Here is a 17625-nt window from a genome sequence, read left to right as displayed (position 1 = left end):
CAGCGCCGTGCGGCGAGCTTCACGCCAGAGCCGGAGCCGGGGATTCGGTTGCTTCAAGCGAATTCCCCGCTTCCTCTCCCCTCTACTCCGACCTCTCCATCCGGTGCGATAACGTCACTTGCGATCATAAGTGACACACAATGTGATTGTTGTTGTTGATTTGCACCACATTTATTTTTTGCACACAACGTTTTAATACGTTTTCTTGTGTGTGTTGAATATTTGCTGGGTTATTCCAGGATGTTTCTGTTACGCGTTGTCGCTTTAAGATGTTCTGTGTTCAAATGTTGTTTGTTGCGGTTGCACCCGACTTAAGAGCCGCATGGCTCACAGGGCTATACCTAATAAATGAAACTTGAAATGAAAAACTTGAAACACATATATCCCAGTGTGACGTTTACGTGACTTAATGTTCCTATTGAAATATTTTTTTAAAAGCAACTGCTTACAAGAATTGTGTATTTGCTTAATGGCAAATTATTTACTGACCCAGGAAAGCCGAGCTGAGTAATTAAACTTTTTTATCAGCAGGGTCCGCATACTTTTAAACGCGTGGCCACCAAGTGGCAATATTTGATGATGAGCTACGTCAGGAAACCGGTGAGCCCACACAAAACCCACGCAGAACAAAGGGAGAGAGAGAACAAACTCCACACAGAGTCAGGAGTCGAACTCAGGTCGACCTTGCTGTGGGACGCAAGTGTTACCAATGTGCTACCATGCCTATGCTTGTACGGCATTTACAATTTATTCTGTTAATGGGATGGTCTTTTTTTGCTTGCGTCATTTCGGTGACCCAGGTCACTCTAACAGACGGTGGCTATAAGATGTTAACGACCTCGCCTGGTGTACAGGAGGTCGTGGGTTCGATGCTGACCCTGACGATGCCTGCTGCTGCTGTATATTTGGAGTTTGCGTGTCTCTCTCTCTCTCATCATCATCACGGTGGCTATGAGATGTTGACTACCTCGCCTGGTGTACAGGGGGTAGTGGGTTCGATGCTGACCCTAACGATGCCTGCTGCTGCTGTATATTTGGAGTCTCTCTCGCGTGGAATTTTCTCCGCGTCCTCCGATATTTTTCCCCTCCACATTTAGAATCAACATCACGTGTTCAGTGTTCGGCTTCTCTGCATTTCCACACGTTAAGCCACTAGCCAGGTCGCTCTTTAAAAAGAGCTATACATGGGCCTTGTTGCCTGGTAAAGCACTTTTTTATAGTTTAGTTTAATTGGTTTGCTTTTGCACTGATTTCCATCTCGCGACCCAGGTCGCTCTTGCAATAAGACTCACCCTGGGGTTCCTTGAGTTCTCACCCTGCGGTCAAACAAAATGAACTCGGCGGTGTTACGGGTGAGTAAAACAGTAAGACGGTAACAAAAGGTGACTCTCGAAGCAGCCTCACGTTGTTCCCCACGTCGCCCCCCCCCTCCAACGCACCTGGCTGGTGCGGTAGGTGTAGAGCACGCGGTCCCGCACCACGAACCACAGGCACTTCCAGTGCTTCTTGCCTCCGCGCATCCTCTCCAGGGGCCCGCTCATCGCGCTGGGCTCGGCGGCCTGCGCCGAGTCGCGCCCCCGCACGCATGCCAAGCGCACGCCACGCATCACGGCACGGACAACGGTTAGCCGAGCGCACGGCTTGCACCGATCGATAGTTTTCGACGGAAGACATCGAGGACGCCGCGATTCGTCGGGTGGCGGTACCGCGGTTAACTGTTTTTAATCCATTCCACGAAAACTACCGTTAGCCGAAATAACCGTCGACCGAATGTAGGGATTCCATGCAGAAAGCGTGAATCTCTCTAATGTAAAGAAAGCATGTCGAGGAACGCTCATAAATGAGCTTCACTGATTGGTCGAGAGCATGCGCTCAGCCCCACTTACGACCGCTCGGATTGGCTGAAATTGGCGCCCGCGTGAATAACGTCAGCACCTTACTGTCACGTCAACATTTGTAATGTCAGTCCAAACCATGGGGGTCCTATGGGAGGCGAAACATTAACCGCAAAAAAACGTTTACCAACCGCACTGTAAACCGAGGGACTACTTTATTTACGTAGGAATGGGCTCAACTGCAACAACGCCAGCCGTAGCCACTGCACAGAAAATTAATACCCAGTTCGGAACACGGCGGCTCAACTCGCACACAAACGCCGCGGGGCAATGCGAACGAGTCGCGTTATTTCAAGTCACGTTATTTCAAGTAGCGTTATTTCAAGTAGCGTTATTTCAAGTAGCGTTATTTCAAGTAGCGTTATTTCAAGTAGCGTTATTTCAAGTAGCGTTATTTCAAGTAGCGTTATTTCAAGTAGCGTTATTTCAAGTAGCGTTATTTCAAGTCTCGTTATTTCAAGTAGCGTTATTTCGAGTTGTGTTATTTCAAGTAGCGTTATTTCAAGTAGCCTTATTTCAAGTAGCGTTATTTCAAGTAGCGTTATTTCAAGTAGCCTTATTTCAAGTAGCGTTATTTCAAGTAGCCTTATTTCAAGTAGCGTTATTTCAAGTAGCGTTATTTTGAGTAGCGTTATTTCAAGTAGCATTATTTCAAGTAGCGTTATTTCAAGTAGCCTTATTTCAAGTAGCGTTATTTCAAGTAGCGTTATTTCAAGTAGCGTTATTTCAAGTAGCGTTATTTCAAGTAGCGTTATTTCAAGTAGCGTTATTTCAAGTAGCGTTATTTCAAGTAGCGTTATTTCAAGTCACGTTATTTCAAGTAGTGTTATTTCAAGTAGCGTTATTTCAAGTAGCGTTATTTCAAGTAGCGTTATTTCAAGAAGCGTTATTTCAAGTAGCGTTATTTCAAGAAGCGTTATTTCAAGTAGCGTTATTTCAAGTCACGTTATTTTGAGTCACGTTATTTTGAGTCGTGTTATTTCAAGTAGCGTTATTTCAAGTCTCGTTATTTCAAGTCACGTTATTTTGAGTCGCGTTATTTCAAGTAGCGTTATTTCAAGAAGCGTTATTTCAAGAAGCGTTATTTCAAGAAGCGTTATTTCAAGTAGTGTTATTTCAAGAAGCGTTATTTCAAGTAGCGTTATTTCAAGAAGCGTTATTTCAAGTAGCGTTATTTCAAGTAGTGTTATTTCAAGTAGCGTTATTTCAAGTAGCGTTATTTCAAGTAGCGTTATTTCAAGTAGTGTTATTTCAAGTAGTGTTATTTCAAGTAGCGTTATTTCAAGTAGCGTTATTTCAAGTAGCGTTATTTCAAGTAGTGTTATTTCAAGTAGTGTTATTTCAAGTCTCGTTATTTCAAGTCACGTTATTTTGAGTCGCGTTATTTCAAGTAGCGTTATTTCAAGTAGCGTTATTTCAAGAAGCGTTATTTCAAGTAGTGTTATTTCAAGTCACGTTATTTTGAGTCACGTTATTTTGAGTCGTGTTATTTCGAGTCGCGTTATTTCAAGTCACATTATTTTGAGTCGTGTTATTTCGTATCGCGTTATTTCGAGTAGCGTTATTTCAGGTAGCGTTATTTCCACCACTTCCGAGTTGAAACGCCGGTGACAGCATCGCCCGCACCGCTCGCAACACCCCCGCGCCACCGGGATGAGGATGCCTGGCAAAGGGAGCGGGTGGACGAGGGCAAGTGGCGGAGCGGTCGCTCACCTTTCGCGGGCCGTGCTGCGGCCGGTCCTTGTGGCGACGCTCAGGGGGGCGTGGAGAGGGGACGCTCGGCGAGACAATCTCCGCTGCAAAGAAACGTCACGCGGGGTGGGGGGGGGACCCGCACGTGAGTGTGGGAATCGCTCATTGAACCCGCTCGCTCGCACGCTCGCGCGCGTGCGCTGAGCTCGCGATGTTACACGCACATGGCTCGCGACTACAAAGCAGCCCGAAAACAAGTTGCTGGCATCTGAACCCCCGGGGGCGTCCGAGATGGAGGTTGGAGAACGTTGTGACCGAGACAGAGGGAGCAGTGCGGAAGTCCGGTAGAGGGCACGGGCGTGCAAGCGGCGTGCCCACGTTATCCGGCAAAAACGGCTGCACCGGGCGGGGGCGATGAGACGAGCCCGGCCACCCATAGGAAAAGAAGACCTCAGAGCAGACGGTGGGAGACTCTCAGGGCAGACCTCGGAGATATCCCTGCTCATCTCCTCTGCAGCAGCTGCGGAATTTGATGGTAGGGCAGAGGGCTTTGGCGATGTGCGGTGGCAGTGTTGGTTGTGGCGGTAGCGTAGCGGTAAAGCGCGCTGCGCTACGAACTCGGCACCCCGAGTTCGATTCCAGCTGACGGCCAACACCAGTGACGATTATCTGAACTGACGAAGCATCAAATGAGTACCTGGTGCGGTGTGTAAATATCGCCACTGGGAAGACAAAGGCGGTCGGGCGTGGTGCTGGCCACCCACCCCCTAGTATGCCATGTCGGCCTTCACAGGTGCTACTCGCTAACAGCGCTTGCCCCGACAGTCTGTTAAGGCTTTTGCCAGGATGGCATCATGATTTTGGACCAATAATACTGAATGGTTCTGACATGCTACATGCCTCGTAGGGATGAGGTTTGAATTTAAACATTTCCGATCTGTTTCAGATATTTGGTGATCCACACGGCAGTGCACGACAGCACGCGGTAGTGCACGGCATCATGCGGTAGTGTGTGGTAGTGCACGGCAGCGCGTGGTAGTGTGTGGTAGTGTGTGGTAGTGCACGGCAGCACGCGGTAGTGCGTGGTAGTGTGTGGTAGTGCACGGCAGCGCGCGGTAGTGTGTGGTAGTGTGTGGTAGTGCACGGCAGCACGCGGTAGTGCGTGGTAGTGTGTGGTAGTGCACGGCAGCGTGCGGTAGTGTGTGGTAGTGTGTGGTAGTGCACGGCAGCGCGCGGTAGTGTGTGGTAGTGTGTGGTAGTGCACGGCAGCACGCGGTAGTGTGTGGTAGTGTGTGGTAGTGCACGGCAGCACGCGGTAGTGTGTGGTAGTGCGTGGTAGTACACGGTAATGCGCGGTAATCCATGGTAGTGCACGGCAGCGTGTGGTAGTGTGTGGTAGTGCACGGCAGCGCGCGGTAGTATGTGGTAGTGCACGGCAGCACGCGGTAGTGTGTGGTAGTGCGCGGTAGTGTGTGGTAGTGCGCGGTAGTGTGTGGTAGTGCACGACAATGTGCGGTAATCCATGGTAGTGCACGGCAATGTGCAGTAGTGTGTGGTAGTGTGTGGTTGTGCACGGCAGCGTGCGGTAGTGTGTGGTAGTGCACGGCAGCGTGCGGTAGTGTGTGGTAGTGTGTGGTAGTGCACGGCAGCGCGCGGTAGTGCGCGGTAGTGCGTGGTAGTGTGTGGTAGTGTGTGGTTGTGCACGGCAGCGTGCGGTAGTGTGTGGTAGTGCACGGCAGCGTGCGGTAGTGTGTGGTAGTGCACGGCAGCGCGCGGTAGTGTGTGGTAGTGCACGGCAGCGCGTGGTAGTGCGCGGTAGTGCGTGGTAGTGTGTGGTAGTGCACGGCAACACGCGGTAGTGTGTGGTAGTGTGTGGTAGTGTGTGGTAGTGCACGGCAGCACGCGGTAGTGCAGCGTGGCAGTCCGTGACTCTGGGGCTGTACTCACAGGCGCCGTGCAGCGAGCTGTAGCACGGGTCGCACACCTTGGCCGGCTTGTCCCGGAGGTGCTTGAGTGGGAACTTGTGAGCGGAGCATGCGCGGCACACGATCTGTGGGGAGCACGCACAAAGACAACCATCCCCCGTGTAGCCTTCACAGACTGTTGGGGCAAGTGTCGTTAACGAGCACCAATGAAGGCCGGCACGGCACACGAGGGGGTGGGCGGCCAGCACCACGCCCCACCGCCTTTGTCTCCCCTGTGGCGATGTTTACACGCCGCACCAGGTGCTCATTTGAGGCTGAGTCGACCTAGGAGAGGAGCCGGAGGATCCGGTTCAAATTATTGTCACGGATGCTCCCCATGAGCGGGAATCGAACTCGGGTGGCCGGGCTCATAGGTCACGCACACTCGCGGCGCCGCTCGCTAGCCCACACCACGCACACGTCCGCCGCCCGAGTGAGTTCCTGCGGTGTTTGTGGTTACGAGTGATTCCCTGTGGTGTTTGTGGTCACGAGTGATTCCCTGCGGTGTTTGTGGTCACGAGTGATTCCCTGCGGTGTTTGTGGTCACGAGTGATTCCCTGTGGTGTTTGTGGTCACGAGTGATTCCCTGCGGTGTTTGTGGTTACGAGTGATTCCCTGCGGTGTTTGTGGTTACGAGTGATTTCCTGCGGTGTTTGTGGTCACGAGTGATTCCCTGCGGTGTTTGTGGTCACGAGTGATTCCCTGTGGTGTTTGTGCTTACGAGTGATTCCCTGCGGTGTTTGTGGTCACGAGTGATTCCCTGTGGTGTTTGTGGTTACGAGTGATTCCCTGCGGTGTTTGTGGTCACGAGTGATTCCCTGCGGTGTTTGTGGTCACGAGTGATTGTCTGTGGTGTTTGTGGTCACGAGTGATTCCCTGTGGTGTTTGTGGTCACGAGTGATTTCCTGCGGTGTTTGTGGTTACGAGTTATTCCCTGCGGTGTTTGTGGTCACGAGTGATTCCCTGCGGTGTTTGTGGTCACGAGTGATTCCCTGTGGTGTTTGTGCTTACGAGTGATTCCCTGCGGTGTTTGTGGTCACGAGTGATTCCCTGTGGTGTTTGTGGTTACGAGTGATTCCCTGCGGTGTTTGTGGTCACGAGTGATTCCCTGCGGTGTTTGTGGTCACGAGTGATTGTCTGTGGTGTTTGTGGTCACGAGTGATTCCCTGTGGTGTTTGTGGTCACGAGTGATTTCCTGCGGTGTTTGTGGTTACGAGTGATTCCCTGCGGTGTTTGTGGTGACGAGTGATTCCCTGCGGTGTTTGTGGTCACGAGTGATTCCCTGTGGTGTTTGTGGTGATAAACGCTCCCCGCGGTGAAGCGTTCGTGCCATAGCTTTGTGGGGGTCATTCTCAGAAGTCTGACCCATGGAGGTGACTTCAGTGGCGCCAGAGGTCAGAGACGCCGGGCAGCACCGCTGAGATGCTGTTGTATCGTGAGTATACCGTTGAACATTATTAGAGTATGATCATGCGTTGAGTTGCTGTGGTTGCTTCGCATAATGTTTCTTATTCAGACGTTTTTGTTAATTGAATTTAACTTGGCCTCTCCGACAGGAGTCTAACTTCTCAAACACCGAGAACCCTGTCAGAAAAAGACCTTGAGGTCGGCCTATGATGTGCCGGAGACAATCGCCTAATCCAGGTGCTCGTTGTCGCGATCAGCTGCGCCACGCCAGGCATCCAACAAGAGCCACAAACAAAACGTAAACTACCTTTGTCTCTGAAAGAGGGGAAGGATCAATAGGTTGACGGCCAATCTGTGGAGGTGCAATTACACTGGCCAGGTCTCCCATCGCCGCGCACAAAATCACAACGGAAATAGGAAATAACCTCTATTTCGTGTAGTGCCTTTCACGCTCAAGTGCCTGAAACGGTCGTAACGTAAAAAAAAAGCAAAACGACACCACCACGGGAACGATCGGATGAGAAACGAAATAAATCTGGAGTCGCGGTGGTCACGCGTTGCAGCAATGCACGGCGGAGGAGCTCCAGGAGATGCGCAGCCGAAGTGATGCAGCGGTGGCAGCTGTTTTAAGGAGACTCTGAAGATTTGCCGTTGTTGAAGAGTGAGGGTGTAGAGAGAGTCGTTGTTGAACAGTGAGGGTGTAGAGAGAGTCGTTGTTGAACAGTGAGGGTGTAGAGAGAGTCGTTGTTGAACAGTGAGGGTGTAGAGAGAGTCGTTGTTGAACAGTGAGGGTGTAGAGAGAGTCGTTGTTGAACAGTGAGGGTGTAGAGAGAGTCGTTGTTGAAAATTGAGGGTGTAGAGAGAGTCGTTGTTGAACAGTGAGGGTGTAGAGAGAGTCGTTGTTGAACATTGAGCCTGTAGAGTCGCAGTGGATTTTTTTCCCTCTGGGCGCTTTGGTATTTCCCCCTCCGCATTTAGAATCAACGTGCATCTATATTATCGAGAGTATGTGGCTGCTCTACATTTCCACGTGATAAGCCCCTTCGACATGCGATCATTTGCGATAGCCAGGTCGATTCTTAAAAAGCGAATAGCTCAGCGGGCTTTACCCGTGTAGTGACGTCGTTGCATGTCACCGTGTGAAGCCGGCCCGGGGGAGTGGCACGGCGCGCGATGTACTGACGTCGCCAACACCACCGAAGGCGGATGCAGGACCAGCTCGAACAGGGCTCGAGGAGCACGGACTGACAGCAACCAGTGGCACCCTGCGCTGGGTGCAGTGCCAGCCCCTACAGGATAGGGTGCTAGGGAGGTGCCGCTTCGGGAACGGGGTCACACGGGGCCATGGCACTCTGGTTGACCCCAGAGGACACGTGACCGGGGGCGTCTACCCGGGAACCCCCAAAAGAGGGGCTGGGGGGACCACGTGTCCGGGAGAGATCCTCCTCGATGGTTCGAGAAGGGGGTCGTGACGAGGGGCGGAGCGAGCTCCGCCACGGGGGATAAAAGCTGGCCTCCCAGTGGGACCGACTTCTGTTGTGATCCTCAAGAACCTACGTTCTACACCTACGTCCGAAGACAAGACCAACGCGGGACCTGGACCCAAGCTTGGGTCCCGTCCATCGCAGCTACTCCCAGTGTAGTTCGTGTCGTTAGCCTGGTGGATCACCACCATAGGTTATTATCTAGTAAAGGGGCAGTTACCCCGTTGTGTTAGGTGTTGTTTTTAATAAATGTGTTGCCTCCAAACAGTACATCTGAGTCTCCGTTTGAGCCCACTACACCTGGTAAGATAAAAAATAGTTAGTTTTTATTTGTATATGTTTTAACCAAGAATATGATTTGTTTACCTTTGCTATACGTTGCACTCCTATCATGTTTTTTGTGTTGTTTGCTGTTGTAACGTTCTGAGCCCGTGCCCCTCCTGGACATCTGCGAAAAATAACGTGTATAGCGCTCCTGCGGTTATAAATGAAAATTCTGATTGTGAACTGAAGGAGAAGATCCACAGAGGAGAAAATGCCTCCTGCACTGAACATTGCCAATCCCGTCACAAGCCGTAATCAACATGAGCTAAAGAGTGACTCTATAATTGCGGTTCCGTGGACGACCATCACGGTTAAGATACGCGTCATCCAGCTGCATACCTGTCAACCCCTTATCAGTGCCTACCTCATTACAGACAGATGCAGGCCTTGTTGGCCACCCCGTGCCCTTATAAATCTCAACGTTCATCCTACAAAGTCCCATCACAAGGGAGAAACACAAACAAATAGACAACAAAAATGTTTTGCACGCTTTTAAACGGCTGTACGTCGTATGGACCTGAAAACTCAATTTCCCTGTACAAGGCTACGGAGTAAACCGTAGTATGGGTTCACAGATATGCAGCTGTCGTCTGATGGGGAGAGAGAGCTGGAATGTCTACAGCTACGGGCAGACCGTGCCTACGCTTCTTCAGAGTTCGGCACTTTAACACCGAGCAGCAGGGCTTTCGCGACCAATATTGTCCACAACAGAGGGGTTTTTTTTGCGTTAAATCGCGTATATATAAATGTGTCGTTAAACCCGCCACCACCCGACACAGCTAATAAGTAAGGTTTGTCACGTAAACAAAACTACAATTACAATTCGAGTGCCGTGACATTTCGCCGGTAATTACAGCAACAACCGCATCATCAGTCGATATCCAGAATTGTAGAGAAATCCTCCCGCTGTTTCGATCTTACACGGAGGGGGTAAATGTGATGTCGCCTCGTCGCCGCGACGGCGCCGTCGTTCACCAAAGCCGCCAGCCCCGGCTCACTGCTGGCGCATGACTGGCACGTGGCTGCCACGTGGCTGGCACGTGACTGCCACGTGACTGGCACGTGGCTGCCACGGGACTGGCACGTGTGGATGCGCTACTATGGCGTCGCACCACTTAGGTCGATCTGCGCCGCACTGGGGGAGCCAACGCGCGCAACGAATCCCGCAGGCGAGAGAGGAGACGCCCGCTCAACGACCGTGACTAAGGATACCAGGCCGTGCTTCAAGCCCACTCATCAATAAGTAACACAACGCTGTACGTACTTTCGCTGCAACGTACTCAACGTATTGACACCCAGTCCCGTTTTAACGCACCGTGTGCCTCGCCATAGCGTACTCGGGATTTAAGAACTTAAGCCTGAAGCCCGTGTTGGTGTTGGTTTTTTTTTAATTCCACGGAGAACATTCAGGGCCAGATGTCGTGAGGCGCCCGAGCGTCAGCGTCCCAGACTGGCTACAGTATCTTTCATGTGTACTCTACAAACATTGTTTTTCTCCCTGACATACCGTATTCATGGCGACAAATACAAACGGTGTGTATATTATCGACAACTACTAATAATACACACAGTATAATAGAGAAGGTAACATATCTTATTACATCAATAACATACACTCAATAATCCACGCCGAGAGTTGCGCAGTAGAGATGCGGAATGGGTTACTCAGTATCCTCTCTACTACGTTATGATCCAACATCCCACCTGAAGTAGGAGTACCTACTCGTACTACCTACTAGTACTATATTCTTGGTTCGTTCGGTAAAGTCACGTAGAAGGACGCTGCCTTTCTGACAGCTCTGTTCTTCACCTAAGGACGGCTGCTTGCGTTGTGGACGAAATGTCGTGAGAATTTTATTTGATTGTGTTAATTTTAATTTATTATTACCCTTCTACGTAACTTTACCGAAAGAACCAAGAATATAAATCCCTGCAGTCACGAAAGCCCACCTCCTGTTCACCACCCTGAGCCAGGAGTGGATATTCCATATTCTTATGTCGGAATCGAGTCGATCAATAGGACAGCGACTGTTGACTTCCCCACTAAGGGTCACTTATTGATCGACCCTGGTGGGATGATGGGTCGAGTCAACCCCCCAAACGTGAACTTCAACTTGCTGTCTTTCAATTGGGAGCTGCTCGCTCTGCCTCTGAAACATTTCTATCAGCCAAATAATCCAAATAATCTCCATAACATTACACAATACACGACGGGTGTGTACACTCGCAACCTCAACAACATCAGCAACATCACCCTCCGGGACCCTCAATCACGGCCCCAACAGAGACATATAAATACCAAATAAGCAGTATATACAGATACCGTGTGTTCTCCTATAACGCGGTAGAAGAACACCATCTCATGGAAAAATCCCGTTATAATAAATAATATATAATGTATGGTAAAGCACGGTCTGCGATAACACGTGAGATGGGTACGCAGGCCGAACAAAGATTGAGGCTTCTAGAAGCATCCAGCAGCATCGCAATTCCTCGTGTGACGATGATGTTGATGCTACGCGGAGGCAGCCGCACAACCGCTTATTCCTCCTCGCGCTGCGACGCAGTTGCGTTCGCTCGATCGCGTTATATCCAATTCGCATCCGCGTTATATAAAAAGATGTGGCGTTCCCTCACACGCCCATCGCGTTATATATCCAATTCGCGTTATGGAAACAACAACAACACGCATTCCGGAAGAACAGACTGCACACGGAACCGAGAAAACCACCGTGCGTGCGCGCAACGGACCCACCTTCCCGCACGCGCGGCAGTGGTAGCGCCGCCACGTCAGGGAGAAGCTGGAGAGGCAGATCATGCAGAGCGGCACCCGGGCGTCGGGGATCCACGGCGGGGCCTGGGTCCCTAGCGGGGAGCCCGGCTTCCCCTCCCGAGCCTCGCCACCCTCCTCGCCTGTGGTCTGGGCACACGGACAACCGTGTCACGCCGCGTTGCCATGTCACCGTGTCGCTCTCGTTACACCCCCGTGGACTCCGTCGCCCAACGTTCATCGTCGACAGCAATCGGAAGAGATTATTTTTGCGTTTAGAGGTTTAAATTCACGTTTCACCCCCTTTTCCCTGTTTCCCTTGGTCAGTTGAGAGCTGATGGGCCCGGGATGGAGGACAGGTCTGTAACCCCATCTCATGAAGCAATATGATTTGTCGTGTGTCCATTCTTCACTCCCTCCCCACACACGATCTACCCCTAGAATATTGGTGATTGTCTGTCCCCCTTCCCCCCCCTATTATCAAACCCCCCCTGCCCCACCAGGGAACCCCCCCCGCCCCCCTCCCCACCGCTCTCGGTGAGCACCCCCCCGCCTCCTTCTCCCTCGCGGTTTTTCTGTCCCCCCCCCCTCCTCCCCTGAAAGCCCCGGCACATTCTACCGGATTTGTGGGCACGTACCTCAATAAATAAACATTTTCTTAAAAATGTATATATTTCACGACTTAAAGCTTTCCTGACTGCAGGAATTCATATTCTTTGAGTCTTTCGGTAAAGTCACATAGATAGGTTAAAAAAATTACAAAAAACTACGACGTTTCGATCGCAACGCCAGCAATCGTCATCAGGTGGAGAAAAACAGAGGGTGGTCGCTTGTGTTGTGATCGAAACGTCGTAGTTTTTTGTAATGTTTTAAATCTATCAACGTGACTTCACCGAAAGAGCCAAATAATATATATTTCACCCCTAATCAAACGCGACAGGCACGTGCGACATCGTCGCCAGTTCGTTGCGAACGACAATGAGGAGTGGGAAGGTGACGTGGGTGGTAAATGTTACCGGTAACATGGTTAGCTGCGTCTGGTGCGAAAGAAGTTCAACATGCATACATAAACTATTTCGATTTTTATCAAGGCCCCAACTGAGCAATGTGGCTCTTTTTCAGAAGTTACTTGGCCACAAATGATAGCTCCAGGAAGTGGCGTATCACGTGGAAATGTATAGCAGCCAAATACTCTAAACGAGTGATGTTGATTCTAAATGTGGAGGGAAAAACCGCAGGACCCGGAGAAAAATCCACGCGATCATGGGGGAGAGAGAGACACGCAAACTCCAAATATAGAGCAGGTGTCAGCGTCGGTATCTAACCCACAACCTCCTTCATACCAGGCAAGGTAGTTCACATATCGCCACCGTAGCGCCATACATCCAGTACGTGTAAGCCCTACTATGCCTGACAAAGCCTGGAGTATATCTGGAGAATCTGAAACCATATCAAGATTTGTAACCTGGACTGTTGCTGCTGCGCATTCTCCTCTTTCTGGAGTTGCTGTGTGTGCTGCTGCTGCTGCTGTGTGTTCTGCTGTTGCTGGAGTTGCCGTGCGTGCTGCTGCTGCGCGTTCTCCTGTTTCTGGAGTTGTCGTGCGTGCTGCTGCTGCTGTGCCTTCTGCTGTTGCTGGAGTTGCCGTGCGTGCTGCTGCTGCGCGTTCTCCTCTTTCTGGAGTTGCTGTGCGTGCTGCTGCTGCTGTGCCTTCTGCTGTTGCTGGAGTTGCCGTGCGTGCTGCTGCTGCGCGTTCTCCTGTTTCTGGAGTTGTCATGCGTGCTGCTGCTGCTGTGCCTTCTGCTGTTGCTGGAGTTGCTGTGCGTGCTGCTGCTGTGCGTTCTGCTGTTGCTGGAGTTGCCGTGCGTGCTGCTGCTGTGCGTTCTGCTGTTGCTGGAGTTGCCGTGCGTGCTGCTGCTGTGTGTTCTGCTGTTGCTGGAGTTGCCGTGCGTGCTGCTGCTGTGCGTTCTGCTGTTGCTGGAGTTGCCGTGCGTGCTGCTGCTGTGCGTTCTGCTGTTGCTGGAGTTGCCGTGCGTGCTGCTGCTGTGTGTTCTGCTGTTGCTGGAGTTGTCGTGCGTGCTGCTGCTGTGCGTTCTGCTGTTGCTGGAGTTGCCGTGCGTGCTGCTGCTGTGTGTTCTGCTGTTGCTGGAGTTGTCGTGCGTGCTGCTGCTGTGCGTTCTGCTGTTGCTGGAGTTGCCGTGCGTGCTGCTGCTGTGCCTTCTGCTGTTGCTGGAGTTGTCGTGCGTGCTGCTGCTGTGCGTTCTGCTGTTGCTGGAGTTGCCGTGCGTGCTGCTGCTGTGCGTTCTGCTGTTGCTGGAGTTGCCGTGCGTGCTGCTGCTGTGTGTTCTGCTGTTGCTGGAGTTGTCGTGCATGCTGCTGCAGCGCAGCCACCCGGTGTACAGCGAGCAGTTGGCACAGAGTCGCGATCTGCGAGCCACGACGCCGAATCTCAGTGGTAGACATTACCGGCGCGTTACTCTCCCACTCCAGATTCGCCGTTTGCCTCTATGGCCGACGGCACCGCGTTGAAGGAGGGCTGCTCGAGACACGGCCAGTGACGAGGTCGCGTACGAGGACAGTCAAAATACGAACCGCGGGCCATCGGCTGCTCCCTAAGTGCCACGGTGGCGAGATGTTAACTACCTCGCCTGGTATGCAGGAGGTCGTGCGTTCGATCGCGAACCTGACGCCTGTTGTATATTTGGAGTTTGCGTGTCTCTCTCCCCGTGTTCGCGTGGATTTTTCTCTGGGTCCTCCGTTTTTTTCCCCCACATGCAGAATCAACATCACGCATTTGGAGTATTTGTCCGCCATAAATTTCCACTCGATAAGCCACTTTGTCGCTTCTGAAAAATAAGCTACATAGCTCAGTGGGCCTTACCTGGTAAATAAAAATAAATAGTTTTAGTTTCGTTTGTTGATGAGGTGAGCAGCAGCAGCACTCTCACCTGCCCCACACTGCGAAAAGTCGAGCGCTTACGCTTGAAGTCCTCCACAGCGTTAGACACGATGAGGAGCCATGCGTCCCGCTCCTCCGGAGAGCTGCTCACACACACACACAAACAAAAGACAAAGGTCCCCCGCATAGTCTTAACAGACCGTAGGGGCAAGTGCTGTTAGCAAGCATCTACGAAGGCCAGAATGGCACACGAGGGGGTGGGTGGCCAGCACCATGTCCGATCTCTTTTGTCTCCCCAGTGGCGATGTTCACACACCGCACCAGGTACTCATTGAAGGCTGAGTCGACCTAAGGGAGGCCCAGAACCGGTTCAGATAATCGTCACCGGTGGAAGCTGTGAGCGGGAATCAAACCCGGGTGACCGGGTTCAGAGCGCAGGGCGCTAACCGCTACACTACCGCTCCCCACATACAAAGACACATGCACACAGCAATCAACACAATCATAATTCACGTAGGTAGAAAAATAATAGATCACGATGTTTCGATCGCAACACAAGCAATCGTGAGGTCTCTTGTTTCCCCCATGTACATACGATGTCTTCGAACCAAATTCTAAATTCTTGCGGAGTATCTGTCCCCCTCCAATATCGATCCGGCACATATTGTACCGGGCTTGCGTCTCGTCGCAATAAAAACGTTCAAAAGTAAAAAGTCGGTCTTGTCTAATCGTCTCCTCTCCAGCCTGAAAAAAATGTGCCACTGCCTGCAACGTGTGCCTGTAATATTTTGTCATCGATGATACGTGCAGAGCGTGGGTAGAGTACGATCGTCGTGGACGTGATGGCCGTGCCTGGGGGCACCTGCCCCACCTTGCCGACAGAATGAACGTCTTCTCGGGAGTCGTAAAGTGTAGCTCGTTGGCGAGCGTCTCCACTGCTGGCTTGCTCGCCTGTATTCACACACGCACACACACACGCACACACGCACGCATGCACACACACACGCACACACGCACGCACACACACACGCACACACGCACGCACGCAGGCACGAGTTCGCTCGAGTCCGGTGTGCGTACGCACCGCAAGGCCCCGGCGCATGCCCTCTCCGCACTTCCGATTAGCACGGTCGGCTACGTACCGTGCAAAAGAAGTTCAACGTACACACACACACATACAATGAACGCTGGCGCTCTCTCCACGCCCGTGCTGTACCGTGACCATGCAGCAAACTGCTGCACTTGGAGGTGGGGGTGGGGGGAGCAAGAGGGTCAACTTTCCCTAAGCTTCACACAAGAGGGCCCTGCAACGGAACCTGTGGATGGTAAAAATAGGGCCCCCCCCTCCACCCCCCCATCACCCCCCCCCCCCCCCCACATAGGCATTCTGCCCCAGGACCTCTCGGCACCTCTGGGCGGCCCTGGCAAGGCTGCGTGCCGGCGAGCGCTGTGCGAGCGGTACAACCGGCGGTGTCTCAGTGGACGTTAAAGATCCCGTGGGGCCCATTGTGTGCTGCCCCCCCCCCCCCCCCCCCACAAATTAGAGTCTTGTTCTCCTGTAACAGCGGTAGAAGTTGCCTTCCCGAAGGCCACCGTGTTTCGGAAGAAAATTGCGTAATAATAAATAATAAGTGGGGTAAAGCACGGTCCGCGATAGGACACTCCTGAAAATAATAACTATATCGATAGTAAAATAATGATAACTTCCATTGGTTGTGTGCATTGGTCACCCACCGCCCACCACCCCTCTGCTCTATCTCCTATCGTCCTCCCCTTTCATCCCCTATCTCGCACCACCAACATAAGTGCTGCCCTTTTTGCCGGTATCAAAATTATAAAACAATAAAACCAGCCTTTAAATAATACAGGAGGTGTTCAGACACGTTCAAAAGGCGTTGCCTTTCTGCCATTCGCCTTCGTTGGTTGACGTTCTCTGGGCTAACACCGGTGCAGGAACGAGGCCATGAAGGAGGCCGTCTCTACTGAAGGCCAATCGGTTCCAAAGAAATCGCGGTGTACGTCATCAGCAGAGGGCGTTTGCTTTGCATGTTTTTTTTTATCACAAGCGTGATGTGTGGTTGACGCGGGACTTGACGATGCCTTGCGATAGGCGGTGTGTCTATTTGGTGTTTGAACATCTTAACACAACTCCTGTGTATTATTGTCGGAGAGGGTAACGCCGATTTTTTTTTCATCGTTAAGTTCTGCCCATGCTTAAGGGAGGAGGCGCAGACTTGCGTGGAAGATGCACGGATTATTTTATTATTTAGCCAACCTGGTGCAGCTCAACGTGAAATCCGGCTCGCTAAGATCCGGCTGAACCGAGTTTTACCGCATTAGGACAGAATCCAAGTCTCGAGAAGGGATAACGGCCGATGGATAAGACCGGTGATGACATTACAACACGAGGAGAGAAAGAGAGAGAACGAGTCCGTGACAACAACGACCGTGGATATGCGTCAATGAAATCAGCCCTCATGTGCAGCCGATGGATTATGGCATCGCAGGACCGTGAAGGAGAGCGACAAGTGTGGAGAGGCCTCCGTCCACAAGTGGATAGACGTACGTTTGTATGTACGTTTAACTTCTTTCAAATGGGACGTAGCCGACCGCGCGTATTGGAGGTGCCGGGGAAGGACAACGAACTAAACACAAAAAGCATTTTTAAAGAAATCAGTCTTCAATCTAGATCATAAAAAAGTGTATAGCTCCGGTGGCTTCCTAATATCAGAAGAGCGTTCCAGACGGCCGCAGAAGCGCATCAAAAGAGCGCGCGATGGGGCGAGGGTGACCGGAGCTCTCGTCATGGTTCATGCTCCTTGACGAGACCAGCGAGGTGTTTGGGTTCATTTGTGACAAGCACTTTGTGTGTAAAGAGTGCGACCTTAGAAAGTATTCGTTCGGTAGCCCGAAGGCAATGCAGCTCGGCGAGCACTGATCGACGATGGCCTCGGCGTTAAAAGCCCCGGTTGTGAGCGCTGGCCACACCTGCAGGCTGCCCAGGCAGATCTCGCTGTTGAGTTTCACGCGCCCGCTCGGCTGGGCTGTGGCGTACAGAAGAGCGTCGTTCATCTGCTCAGCACCGTGCCGTGGTGGGGGGAGGGGAGGGCGGCGAGATCAGGGGGTAGAAGTTGAAGGGGGTGGGGGGCATGCGGTTAGAGTCAAGGCCCAGCAGTGCACACCACCCTCCCCC

At 51.9% G+C, this 17625-nt stretch overlaps 1 protein-coding gene across 4 annotated transcripts in view; it reads right to left on the bottom strand.

Moving 5' to 3' along the window:
• Nucleotides 1-17625, bottom strand: part of LOC116949280 (FYVE, RhoGEF and PH domain-containing protein 5-like) — a 66323-nt gene that overhangs the window by 7787 nt on the left and 40911 nt on the right. For all 4 annotated transcript variants that reach the window (XM_032966406.2, XM_032966402.2, XM_032966403.2 and 1 more), the window contains 7 exons: nt 17421-17504; nt 15304-15383; nt 14482-14575; nt 11522-11686; nt 5535-5637; nt 3609-3691; nt 1440-1559 (listed from right to left, as the gene is read on the bottom strand). In XM_032966406.2, the coding sequence (XP_032822297.2) occupies nt 1440-1559; nt 3609-3691; nt 5535-5637; nt 11522-11686; nt 14482-14575; nt 15304-15383; nt 17421-17504 (729 nt within the window). The remainder of the gene's footprint in view (nt 1-1439; nt 1560-3608; nt 3692-5534; nt 5638-11521; nt 11687-14481; nt 14576-15303; nt 15384-17420; nt 17505-17625) is intronic.

The sequence above is a fragment of the Petromyzon marinus genome, chromosome 36 (assembly GCF_048934315.1).
Source record: "Petromyzon marinus isolate PM22_M1 ecotype Great Lakes invasive population chromosome 36, UKy_Petmar_22M1.pri1.0, whole genome shotgun sequence".
NCBI classification, from domain to species: domain Eukaryota; kingdom Metazoa; phylum Chordata; class Hyperoartia; order Petromyzontiformes; family Petromyzontidae; genus Petromyzon; species Petromyzon marinus.
Note: the sequence above shows the minus strand (reverse complement) of the source record. Positions and strands in the feature narration are given on the sequence as shown.